General features: G+C 40.1%; 1 protein-coding gene and 1 long non-coding RNA gene across 2 annotated transcripts in view; one reads left to right on the plus strand and one right to left on the minus strand.

Annotated features, from left to right (window-relative positions):
* The window catches only part of LOC115494805 (uncharacterized), a 62,645-nt gene that overhangs the window by 14,361 nt on the left and 34,966 nt on the right, over positions 1–13,318 (plus strand). The gene's annotated exons all lie outside the window — the stretch shown is intronic.
* Positions 3,749–6,766, minus strand: LOC140683934 (uncharacterized). Its single transcript, XM_072928205.1, has 2 exons — positions 4,583–6,766; positions 3,749–4,475 (listed from the first exon to the last, which is right to left on the minus strand). The coding sequence occupies exon 1, from the start codon at positions 6,144–6,146 to the stop codon at positions 5,214–5,216; it is 933 nt and encodes a 310-aa protein (XP_072784306.1). The 5' UTR covers positions 6,147–6,766; the 3' UTR covers positions 3,749–4,475; positions 4,583–5,213.

The raw sequence follows: 13,318 nt of genomic DNA on the forward strand, positions 1-13,318 counted from the left end.
CACATTAACACATAGTTTGTCTGTGTCCTCTCTTAAAATGTACTTTCAAGACATTTGCACAAAGCCTTTAATATTGTTCAAAATACAAGGTTAGGAATGCAATTCATGTTAGGGATGAAGGTACTGCTTGCAGTTTGGAAGATAGGATGGAGAGAGATCTGTGACAGCACAGTATTCAGTGTCATGTCTAGCTTCATAGTTTGTTGTATTACTGGAGCTTTTAGAGAGGTAAGAACAATAAGCCTTTAGCTTCCTATGCTATTAGCAATGATTCAGTTCTGATACAGTAATTTCAAAGGAAACTTGTCTCCATTAAGTTTTACAACACTGAAGATATTTTAGAGAAGTTTTACATATTTTAATGATTTAACTGAAATTTTCAGCAAGCACTGTGTTCCTGAACCACTCAGGGTTTTAGAATAGTTATTAGTGGAAATATAAAAGTACATGGACTGACAAATTAATCCCAGATTTAAGGTACGTCCAGGTAAATAGAAACTTACCTCCATTACTAGGTTTTTTATTACACAAACCCAATATATACAGCAAATCAGCATAGAGTACAGTATAAATTTCCCTATCTCTGCCTCCTGAATTTGAGTTTATTGATTAATGAATTTCCTGGCAAAAGAATTAGTTTTGATGAGATCAGCAGGAGTCTGTGACTCATTCTAAGAGAACGCTTGGATGGTATCAAGATGCTGATGTACTTTAAGGGTCTGGAGAGTCTGACAAAGAAAATTATTTGATGAGAGTGAGAGTGCCAGAAGACAGCAGATGAAATTACATAAGGTATCACAATAATGGAAGTTGCAAAGAATGCAAAAGTAAAACTAAGTGAGCTGTTGCTAGCATTGTTTGTTCCTGAGGTGAATGCAAGAGTTTTACAGAAAACATTGCAGGTTAATAAGGTTTCTTTTACTAAATATAAGTATTTAGTCTCTCATGGATTTCCCTGTAAGGCAACGACACAACTCAAGAAGCAGGAGCCAAAGAGACAAATTTTAAAGCAACAACAACCTAATGAGGAAATATTTTCTTCTATGCTTGTTTCTTTAATGAAGCAACCTCTGAGTCAACTATAAATACATATTAAGATTGGTACCAATTAGTATTAACTAATTAGTTGTAGCTGTAATGTAGATTACTGGTATTGAATTTGAATTTTTTCCAAAGTATTCATAAAAATTCAATATGAACAATATTCACATCAAATCTTTTTGCAAATAAACACAGAATGGCATGTTTTAATATTCTTTGCATTAAGTTCTTATGTTGAATGAGAAAATCTCTTGATGCATTGCCATCTTCAGAGCTACCATAAAATTAGGACGATATTTTGTAATTTTGTCCAGTGTAATTGAACCCCTGAGTTGCAGTGTCACAAATGATAAGATTTTAATGTTGAAACAAAGTTTCTATAAGGCATGCACAATCGCAAGGAAATAACCCAAAACATACAAACCAAAAAAAACATACACAAAACCACCCCCCATTCCTCCTCAAACACATCTATTCCAAGAAGAGCATAATGTTAAATATCCACCCTTTAACTATGCCAATGTGGTTTTGTGGTTTAATATACTATAGTATGTGAAAGGTGAAGTAGAGCTATAGCAAATATTTGTCTGCATGCCCACAAAAAGTTAAATATACCTAAATATAAATGCCTCCCTAAATCATTCCAAAGCCCATCATCAAAAAACACTGGAGGATGAGCTCACTCACAGGTGAACTTTTATATATGCATATGTGTTGGTGTGTCTTCTCCCCCTCCCCCTCTGGACTCTGGAAGTCCAAAAAGCTCATGTACACACAACATCTGGGCAATGCCCGCACTCAATATAAAGTAGCACAGACATCTGTGACTAATATCCAGATCATTCCAGTTGTTGGACTCAAGACAATAAAAACGGTGGATGAAGTTTAAAGAATTTTTTTGAGGATTTGTGGGTGGCCAGCCAGTATGACTAAGATACAGGCATTTTCTAACTGCTTCAAATAGACTTCAGTCTGACTGGTCAAAGTCCCATGTGGTCAGTATGGAAAACGTGGAAACCGGCTAAAAAACCTCCCATCCCACTGGATTTTAAGCATGTCCTTGCATAGCTTATTCTTGATAAACCTTCCCCTCAAAGTTGTACAGACAAAACAGTGAACTCAGAAATTACTTTGGTGCATTGCTGTCACAAGATTGTTAGCAAGTTCAAGGAAATTCAGAGAAAAAAGTCAAGAGTTGCAAAGGAGACTGGAAATGTCAAGAGAGAGATTGAGATAAGTATGTATTTTTGCCATCTGAGAAATATATGAATAATGTAGAGTTCTAAAAGTATGATCTATAAAAACTAAGAAAGCATAAGATGAGGGGACAATTGCAAAGTGATTTATATATAATGTAGCCTCAATCAATGGGCATTTAGGGAAGAACAATAAGTCTCTATTTCCATCAGACTGTAGGGTAAAATGATCTGTGCCAATTTCTTGCAAAGTGTTTTGTAAAAATATGTTGCATCTATGAATCTGCTCTTTCTGCTGACTGCAAAGAACCCAGAGATGTAGTAAAGTCAAACAGCAAAAGGAGGGAAGGTGTTACCTGTAGGGGTGGTGAGGCAATGGAACAGGTTGTCCAGATGTGTTGTGGATACCCCATCCCTGACAGGGTTCAAAGCCATGTTGGATGGGGCATTGAGTAACCTGGTCTAGTGGAAGACCATGGCAAGAACTTTGGAACTACATTGTCTTTAAGGTCCTTTCCAACCCAAACCATTCCATGATTAATAAGCCATAACTAATTTATTAAGGAGGATGAGGATCTCAAGAAAGACAGAATCCAGGAATATAAATAAAGATACCTAAAATATATAATAAAAACTTCAAAACAACAAAACACTAAAGAATCATGCTTTACCTGGTCCTGCCCACCTGTATGACGTGTCTCACCCTACAGTGTTGAGTTGGCATTTGAAGTTATCTTGAGATCAATGGCAAGTTTAAATTGATTCTCTATGTGTACTGTGTTGCTCTGCCACTACATCCCACAGGAAGATCAGTGTGAATTTACTTAAATTATTTGAAATTTACATGAGGACATGAAAGCCAGATATGTGCAACCCAGATTACTCTCAGTTCAAATATCACACACAATATTATCAATTTACAGGCTTATTCTATGTTTGAAAGTGCAGGAAGACCACAGCAGATGAAAGTGGCAGGTTCTTATGTTTGCACAGTCTCCAGCTGTCATCTAATAGTTCTTCAGTCCCTGTAGAGTGGATTGATCTATGTACGAGAGTAGTCTTTCCCATTTTCAAGTCATAATTGGATGCTACCTGCCTCTTTACATGTTGATTTACAGCCAAGACTAGACTATGAGGAATACCTGCTCTAAAAGCAAATATTAGACTTTGGATTATGCTGACACTGGAGTTTGTAACTTTTACTGCAGATAAATTTCCACAGAGTCTAAGAACATTCAGATTCAGTAAGCTCCTGAAATGAAACAGAACCAAAATAGACTTGAGAGAGCAGCTAAAAGGATGGGGTCATAACCAGGATATAATTTATTTTCAAATCGAAAGCATTGATTTCAACAAGAATGAGAATCTAGCCATAAAAATATTCCCACAATCCACCCACATTAAGAAGATTTTACTGTGAGACACACTGCAGGTTAAGGTTTGGGCAGATATGACCAATTTAGGCAAAGGAAGAAAAGATGAAGACGGCTTCTGCTGATTCTGAAAAAGAAATACTGACTGTCGGAACTCAAAATGTCCCTCAGACATTTTTAGAGGTTCCAGGCCTTGGTCAGAAGCATTTTAGACCCTGGCAAGCAGCTGAAAACAGCTGTGATCTTGAGTTTGAACCATGGAATGAATTACCAACTTTAAAGGTGGAACAAGCAGTCACAGAGGGTTAGATGGTATAGTAAAAGTAGTCACAAATTAGAGGGTAAAATTTTTTAGTATTGTACAGGGGGGTTTTAACACATGTACAGGGGGGTTTTACTTTGTACAGGGGGGTCAGGAGTTCTAAGATGGAGGAAAGTGGGCCTGATCCTGTTCTTCCTCCTTCTTCTTCCTTACCTCCATGTTCTTGGTGATGTTGGCATTTTTCTATTGGTTTAGGCTAGGGACACACTATTCAACGTAGATGATAGATATTGGCACATTATTGTAAATATAGTACACGTAATTTCTTGTATATAATGTTTGTACCATCCCACTGAGGGGCAGAGCCCCACACACTGCCCTGCAGGACAGACCTGCGGCAGGGCAGCAGAACTTGTTATAGATAAGCAAAAATAAACAACCTTGAAACCAGCACGGACGAACTATGGCTTCTTCTTTGGCAACGGGGCAGAAAGGCAGAGACTTTCTACAATCTCGGAATCACCAACACCCACAGATTCCGACAATTGGCGTCCCTTGGCGGGCATCAGCAAGAACAAGAAGAAACAGCAAACAACCTCCAACCTTCATCAGCAGAGAAAAACAAAAAAATAAAGAAAGGAAGAGGAACAGAGCACAAATGCTCTCGGCAGATTCCGGGAGGAGAGGAAAGCTCAAGATAAGAACCTGACCTTCACCAAGACAGCTCGTCTGGAGGACAGCCAGGAGGAGGAAAACCAGAAGCGCGCCTGGGATTTCTCGCCTGTGACCTGCTGGACGATGAGCAGTGCCATCTCCGGACTGACCTCGTGGTGACTCAGCTTTTGGTGAGAATGGTTGAAATTAAGAACATGGGGAAGGGATGCTCCCAAGGACAGACAAAAAATTTTTTCAGCCCTACAGGGCAAGACTTTTACCCATCTGGTAGAGATAGCCTCAAATGAGATGAAAGCTTTGTTATTGTGGGTGCAGTATACTCACCCGCACACAGATGTACATCTTTTGTTTGAGTTAAATTTTCGTAAGGGATCAATAAGCAACTGTATTACCGAGCCACAGGAAAAAGAAAAAAAAAAAAGAGAGATAAGACTGCCGCAAAAACTTTTGCCTTCAGCAAGGACAATAAGAGTCATTTTCACAACGCGGCATTTTAGACTGAACAGCTAAGGCTCCTATGGGAGCACAAGGAGGAAGATGGCCCAGCCAGCAGCTTCGGGCAATTTTCCTCACCAGGGGAAGCAAATTGCCTCCCGAAGAGGATCAGGGGGGGTGGTGTCCCATCATGTCCTATGTCTCCAGGTTCACACTGTTCCTCAAGACTCCTCAAATCTCAATTTCTAAGCTCCTCAGCTGCAGAAAATCCCCAGACAGTGAGACAAGCCAGGCACAGACGCAGCCCTCGGTGGGGGAAGGGACTGGCCACTGTCCGAGTCCAAACCCACAGTGGGGGGGCAGCGGCGCCGGCGGCTCCTGGGGGGAGGGGCAGACGTGAGTGCAGAGCGGAGGGAAAAGTGAGAGAGAGGAGAGAACTCGCAGCTGCGCGGGTGGGGAGTTCAAAACAGCCCGCGGTGCAGGCGAGAGGGGGGGGCAGTGGGAACCAGCGGACGCAGGAGGCGGCGGGAGCGCGGATGGGGCGGTCAGACGCCTGGAGCGCCCAGTGATGCGTTCCATGACGGGAATCCGTGAGAGTGCGAAAGCACCGTCCGGCAGGTGCCGGGGAATAGCTCCCAATTCGCAGCGGCGGCGCTGGCCAGGCCGGCGGCTGGACGGAGAGCTGGACTCTCCTGTCGCTGCGGCGATGGCAGCGCGCATGCGCGAGACGGTAGAGCAAAACCCGGAAGTCGGAGCGGAGATCTCTTGCATTTCGAACGCACGGGCGCGGGCACAGACGGCGTCGGGGGCGGCGGTGGCCGCCAGCCAGCCGTCCGCAGACTGCGCGGTGACCGCGGGGGGAGACCCGAGCGGCGCGGGGCCGGGCGGGACGCGGCGCGGGGCTGCACAGCGCGGAACGCGGCGGCGCGTGCCGATGACGTCAGCAGAGCGCCGAATCGCACTAGGCTCCAGCAGCGGCTCGGGGACGGCGCGGGCCGACCCAGAGCGAAAACCGAGGCAGCGCCAGGCCTGACAGAGAGAATGGGGGGGGACATTCCCGAGGGACGGCCGCGCGGAGCCGGTGCAGGCGGGCGCGTTCGGTGCGGGAGTTCCTTCCCTTGTTCCCATGGCGACACAAACAGAGGGTGAATCAAGGCTGCGCATGCGTTTGTGAGAGTTAAAGCGAACGCGGAAGTGGCTGACAGCGGGTGTGAGCAGGGAGGGAGAGCAAGAGAGAGGGGCGCAGCCATCCTAACGCAGGCAGAAGCGGGGTTTGCACCAGAAATGCTCCCAGTGCTCTCATGCCGCGGCAAACAAAAAAATCACAACAGCCACAGCAAATAATTTTTTACAAGCAGCAAATATCCTGCAGCAATGCTGAGGAATGGGACTCCCAATTTTCACCCTGAAATAAAATTCCATCAGTCGCTTTTTGAAAACCAGCCAACACAAGGCCTTTTTCAAATCTCCCCAATGTTTCTAAACACCAACCCCAGATTTTTTCAGTTAGGTCACAGAATTGATCGAGCAGACACGCCCAGCCGGTGTGATGATAAGTAATAATTGTGGAACACATTGTGAAAAGGAGATATCATAATGAAAATTGAAATAGAGAATTAAATAGCATGAAATGTTAGTAATTTATTATATTAAGGTTTAAGTTAGGTTGTATTTTAACGTTTTATTAATGATAGAATTGATTTTTATATAGTTGGTTTGCGTTTAAGTTAAGTATTATTTAATTAGAGTATATCACTTTAAGTTTATTTTAGGTTTGGGCCCTGAAGAAGTTAAGTTTATAAAGGTTTAATTGATAATGGATTTATATATTGTTAATTTGATACATATGGATTTCGTAAAGTTAATATAATTTAGGGATTCTTTATTAAGATTGTTATATATTGAGTTTAAGTACTATTTAATTCAAAAATTATTTTAAGTTTTTCAAAGGTCAAGTTTATTCAGCAGCAAAGTTTAGTTGTTTTTCTTTAAGGATGAGAAGGTTTTGTCTGAAACAGTTCACAAAATAATAATGAACATTGATTTAAGGAGAAGTTATTGGATTTATTGGATCCTTGGTTTTGTTTTAGTATTTTCTGTTTTATTATAAGTTTATCAGTATATAAGAGTTGTAAAAGAATTTATTTTGAGTTTTCTGAGATTGATTTCATTGTTTAAAAATCAATTTTATAGTCTGTTATTTCTTTGTATAGTGATACAAAGGCATTTGTTTTCAAATCCTTTATTTTTAACTATTTAAGTGTTCTATAAACGTTATTGTTAAGAAATTTTATCATGTTATCAGGTGAAGATTTGTGCTTCGTTTTTTCATAGTGAATCCTCGTATGTTTTATTATTGTTTATGTAATCTTATCCAGGTAACATGCCAGTTCTGAAGTTTCATTTTGGATTTTAACTGTATTGTGCATTTTTCTAGGTGAACTTCCTGATTCGTTTTTATATCTCTTGTGAGTGGAATCATTGCATTTCTATTTTTCATCATTCTCAAATGTTTTTCAGAAAATCTCAGAGAGAGGTGCCTGAAACATTCTGACAACCTCTTGCCATTGTTAATCTTACGATTTCTCCAATTGGCATCTTTTTCCTTCAAAAGAGTTTCAAGAAAAATGAATCTTTGTGTCATTTGAACAGTTTATCGGTTTGAACTTCAAGTGTTTATTTTATAAGAAAATGTTATAATAGGTTGTTATGTTTTAAGTATTATATATGTATTGTTAGTGTAAGTTTTGTTTTACATAATATGTTAAGGGACATCTCTCCAGTTTAAAGTTTGGGTCCTGGCCAGACCCTGATTTTAACTTGGACAGATGAGTTTGCCAGCAAAATTCAGAGGTTTCTGCACAAAAATGAATGATATGCAGGTCATTTTTGACCCATCAATTTGATCCTACAAATGTTACAGCTGACACAGTTTTGAGGTGAAACTTGCCAGCCCTGCCCGGGAAGGGATGCCAAGAGTTTTCACTGGAAACAAATGTTTCAGCTGTTTGCAGACTCTGAAATGCTGTCACAATGTTTCTAATGATCATGCTTTGTTCATTTTTATATATGCTATTTAGAATATCTTTCTTTTGAATTTTCTTGAATTGTTATAGATTTTGATAAGTTTTATGCATTTTATTATTGAGATATTTTGTCTTGTTCTATATTATGATTTATATTTCAACTTTCTTGTTTCAAAAGAGAAGAAGAGAAAGAGAGAAAAAAGGAAAAAGGAAAAAAGAAAAGGAGTGAAGAAGTGCCTGAAATAAGGCTGAAATGAGGTTGAAGATTTTGTATGTTTTAATTTCTTGATATAATTATTTTGTAGACTTGATTTTGCTGATCATTGAGAAAAATATGAAGAGAGTGCTAGACACTGAACAGATAAAATTGAAAGAGGAAAAAAAAAAAAAATCGTTTAAATAAGTAGCTTTGAACAAGGATTTTGTTAATGTTTCCACAGAAGTTGAAAGTGGGGTTTTTAGTTTGCAGACCCTCAAAAACAATTCTTACAGATTTAGAGATGGGAGCTCAGATCATTATTGTGGCAGAGACCAGATTGCTGACAATGTCAGGGAAAGATTTCTTAATCATTCATTTACATTTAAAGAAGAAATATTTTGAGTGGACAATCCAAATTCGCAGGATTTTTCAATCACGTTATTAGGGCATTCAGAAATTTGCACAGTTCGTTTTCCAACACACAAAATGTTAAATGTAAAAGTGAGTTTCAGGGAAAAAACAAAAAAGAAGCCAGGAACCAATGGAAGAAATGACAGTATTCACTGATGGTTTGGGAAAAAACTCACAAATCAGTGGTCACATGAAAAAATCAAAAAACAGGGAAATGGGAATCAGATATCAAAATGATACAAGGTTCACCACAAGTTGCAAAATTGGTAATAATAGTCAGGGGTTTTTCAGTTATTTTAGGAACCCTCAATCTGATCACAAGTTTAGTGTATGTTGCAAATGTGGTCAAACAATTAGAGAAATCGCTTTTAAAACATACAGACAAGGAAATTTTATATTCATATCTATTATGCATGAAAATAATCCTAGAAAAACAGAGAACATTAATAAACACATCAGAGTGCATTCTTCACTTCCGGGGTTTTTAGTAAAAGAGAATGCTCATGTAGATAGGCTCACAATGCCCATCTTGCAGACACTGCCAAACATTTTTGAGCAGGCAAAATTGAACCATGCATGTTTTCACAAAAATGCACAGGCATTGATGAGAACCTTTCACCCTTCTGAAAGTCAGACAAAGGAAATCTACTTGCCAGAGAGCCAGTTTGTGCAATCTCCTGTATTTACAGGAATGGACAATCTGAGAGGTTTGTAAAAGCCTTCAGCTGTGGCAAGCTGATGTCACAAAATACCCATCTTTTGAGAGGCTCGAAAATATCCATATTTCAATTGATACATTTTTAGGGGCGATTTTTGCATCATATACAGGGGAGACCACAGAACATACCTGCAAACATTTTTTATAAGCATTTACATCATTAGGAGTGCAACAAGAAATAGAAACAGATAATGGTCCAATTTACACAAGCAAGGTGCTTGACAAATTTTTGAAAAAACAGAGAGTCAAACATATTTTCAATATTCTTCATTCTCCCTCAGGTCAAGCAAGCAAAGAACACATCACACCCTGAAATCCACTTGGATGGACAGAAAAGGGATGAGGCAGGGTTGAACAAATGTGTTGAATTTTTTAAATGGTTTTTTCTCAAAGCCCACTTTAATAATTGTCAGATATGTTACAAACAGCCCACAGGAAAAACTAAGGAAAAATCCTTTCGATTTGATCAGAAGTCCAGAGTCAGGACAGATTGAAGGTTCATTTACATTAATAACTTGGGGCGAGGGTTTCGCTTGTGTTTCTACAGGACGAGGACTGAAGTGAATGCCAGCGAGGCACATGTAACCTTATCAGGTGCAGACGTCAGTGGACCTGGACCCGAGAAGCAGAGAGGCAAGCACGCAAACGAAGGCAGACAACAACGCTGCAGACGTCTCGTCGGACAACGATTGATCACCCAGAGACTTGGGGTTTTTTCTAGGAAATCAAGTGTTGTTTGGGTGTTGCTGCATTGCAGGGTTTCTCACAGAGGGTGGGGACATGGACATGGGATTCAGACAGATAGTGTTCATGTGCTTCATTCTTTCACCTGTTGCCTTGGGCAACAGGACAGATTTTCCCATGAGACAACCCAGGGAAAAAGTGTGGGAGACTTTGGCAAAAGCAGCTGGTCTGGACAGCATTTGCCTGACCCATTCGAAACCAGAGAAACCATTTTCAACATGCTTGGTAAGTGTGCCAGTGGAGGGATGGTCAGTCCCAGGGGACATCCTTCCAGGGGTTCTGAAGTTTCTTTCAGACCCTGTGGAGGGATGACATGTTTGGACACAATTCCTTCCTGCTGCTCACTTTGAACCTCTGGATTTGGACATTTTGGGTCAACAAAAATGAAATGGTGCATCAAATTTAATTCATCAGGAGTGGCAAAGACAGATAATCATACAATAGATGTCACTCCGAATCAGCCTTTTTATAAAAATGCGTCATCTTGGTGCAATCATACCAAAATGACAAGCAAACCATCCTTTCAACATCCAGCCACTTTACCGAAGGGAATGTTTTTCATTTGCGGGGACAGAATTTGGCCTGCTATCCCTGCAAAAATCAGAGGTAGTCCATGCAGCATTGAAAGATCTTTTGTTAACACACAGCATGACCTTGATAAGAGAGCAAGGAGAAAAAAATCTGATGAATGAAGTGATCCAAATTGTGACAATGATAATGTTAATACCAAGAAAAAAGGCTCGGAAAAACTGAGTGGTTCTGCTTTCACAGCAGGTGGCATCAAAAAGAGCCTTGGTGCAGTTGAATCAAAAGAGGTTATGGGCAGAATAAAGATGCCCATGTCATTTCTTTTGCATCGAATGATTTGTTAACTAGCAGTGAGAAATGAGAACAAAACAGTAATTGAACATCTATTGTAAACACATGGACACACGAGTGAAAATTTAAAGAGAGATCAGAGGACCAAACGCACCTGGAGAAAAATTAAATCATAAGTAGATGGTGTGTTCAATTTGTTTCACTTTTCACAGTTGTAGAAAAGAGATTTTGAAAATAGTTGTATGTAATTATAAGGTATTGTAATTCTTCTAATGTTTGTGCTGTCCTTGCCTCAGTGCATGAGGCAGACCATGGACAAAGTTGTCAAAGAGGTGTTCTTGGTTCAAAAAGGAAAGGATCCCTTGAAAAATATAGTTCAAATTATGATGATGATGTTTCTACCTGGGACAAGTCTCGGAGAATTGCAATAGCAATTTTCTCACCCCAAGCAGCATCAGGGGCGGCCTTGACACAATTGGATCGTATAGCATATTGGTTGAGTAAACATAGTCGTGCCATTTCGTTTGCACTGAGTGACATGTTAACAGACATCAACAGTGCAAGGCAAGCAGTGCTTCAAAACAGGGCGGCAATTGATTATTTGCTGCTGACACATGGGCACGGATGTGAGGAATTTGAGGGGATGTGCTGCATGAACTTGTCCGATCATTCAAAATCTATTCATAAAAATATAAAACAAATACAAAGTAATGTTAGCAAATTGAACAAAGTTACAGGGTCCTGATGGGATGATTTGTTTATCTTTTTTGATATCTCACCATTGTGGAAAGAACTTTGAAAATAGTATTTTATATTCTTATAGGACTTGTAGTTCTTCTGCTTGTTCTACCATGCATTTTCGTGTGTATTTGAAAGACCTTGAACAGCATGATAAACCGGGTGTTTCTGGTTCAAACAGAGAGGGGAGATGTCGGAACTCAAAATGTCCCTCAGACATTTTTAGAGGTTCCAGGCCTTGGTCAGAAGCATTTTAGACCCTGGCAAGCAGCTGAAAACAGCTGTGATCTTGAGTTTGAACCATGGAATGAATTACCAACTTTAAAGGTGGAACAAGCAGTCACAGAGGGTTAGATGGTATAGTAAAAGTAGTCACAAATTAGAGGGTAAAATTTTTTAGTATTGTACAGGGGGGTTTTAACACATGTACAGGGGGGTTTTACTTTGTACAGGGGGGTCAGGAGTTCTAAGATGGAGGAAAGTGGGCCTGATCCTGTTCTTCCTCCTTCTTCTTCCTTACCTCCATGTTCTTGGTGATGTTGGCATTTTTCTATTGGTTTAGGCTAGGGACACACTATTCAACGTAGATGATAGATATTGGCACATTATTGTAAATATAGTACACGTAATTTCTTGTATATAATGTTTGTACCATCCCACTGAGGGGCAGAGCCCCACACACTGCCCTGCAGGACAGACCTGCGGCAGGGCAGCAGAACTTGTTATAGATAAGCAAAAATAAACAACCTTGAAACCAGCACGGACGAACTATGGCTTCTTCTTTGGCAACGGGGCAGAAAGGCAGAGACTTTCTACAATCTCGGAATCACCAACACCCACAGATTCCGACAACTGACTAAGAGCCAAGACTTCCCTGCTATGCAAGAAGCTCATAGAGCTCAAAGTGGACATGACTGCTCACTTCCCCAGATGTGTCAGCTGGTAGCTATTATCTTTTGATACAATAGATTTTATTATAAGTAAGTGGTCTTATGGTAAATTACTACCTTTCATTTATTTTTCCACATTATACTTTGAAAAGTACCACAGCAGATTCCACATGATATAAGTGGTAAAAAGACCAGCTAGATTGTAGGATTTGTATAGAATCACATTCTCCTTCTGTGCTCTAAGTCCTCTGCCTGAATCTAAGCAAGAGTCATAAAATGCTCTTATTTGTCCTTACCTGCTTTACTGTTTTCCTTCTACAGAAACTCTTCGCTACTCTTCTAGTTTCTCAAATTGACCTGCTTCATAGTAATAATTCCCTACCACGTCATACATCCTACCAAGCCTTTTGTCTTTATCAGTAAGCAGATCACTTCCTTGGCACTATCTTTTTCTTTCATCCACTCAAACTTGAAACAACAGTATCCTCTTTGGGTAGAGTGCAAATCAATTTTATGAACTGGGGCTGTGAATTAATTCTTATAATACATGAAAGTTGTGTCATAGAACCTCTCTAAATAGTATTTTCTCTGCGTGTTTTAATTGCAACATTTCAGCAGCAAGATATCCACAAGCAGAGAACTACAAGTCAGTCAGTCTCATGTCTATGCCTGCCAAGGTCATGGATCAGAACCTCTGGGTAACTACTGCAAAGGCACAAGGAAAATAAAGATGTGATGGGTGATAGCAAAAATGGCTTCTCCAAAGACAAACAGTGCCTAAAAATTTTGGT

Source organism: Taeniopygia guttata, chromosome 4 (assembly GCF_048771995.1).
Source record: "Taeniopygia guttata chromosome 4, bTaeGut7.mat, whole genome shotgun sequence".
In the NCBI taxonomy this organism is placed as follows: domain Eukaryota; kingdom Metazoa; phylum Chordata; class Aves; order Passeriformes; family Estrildidae; genus Taeniopygia; species Taeniopygia guttata.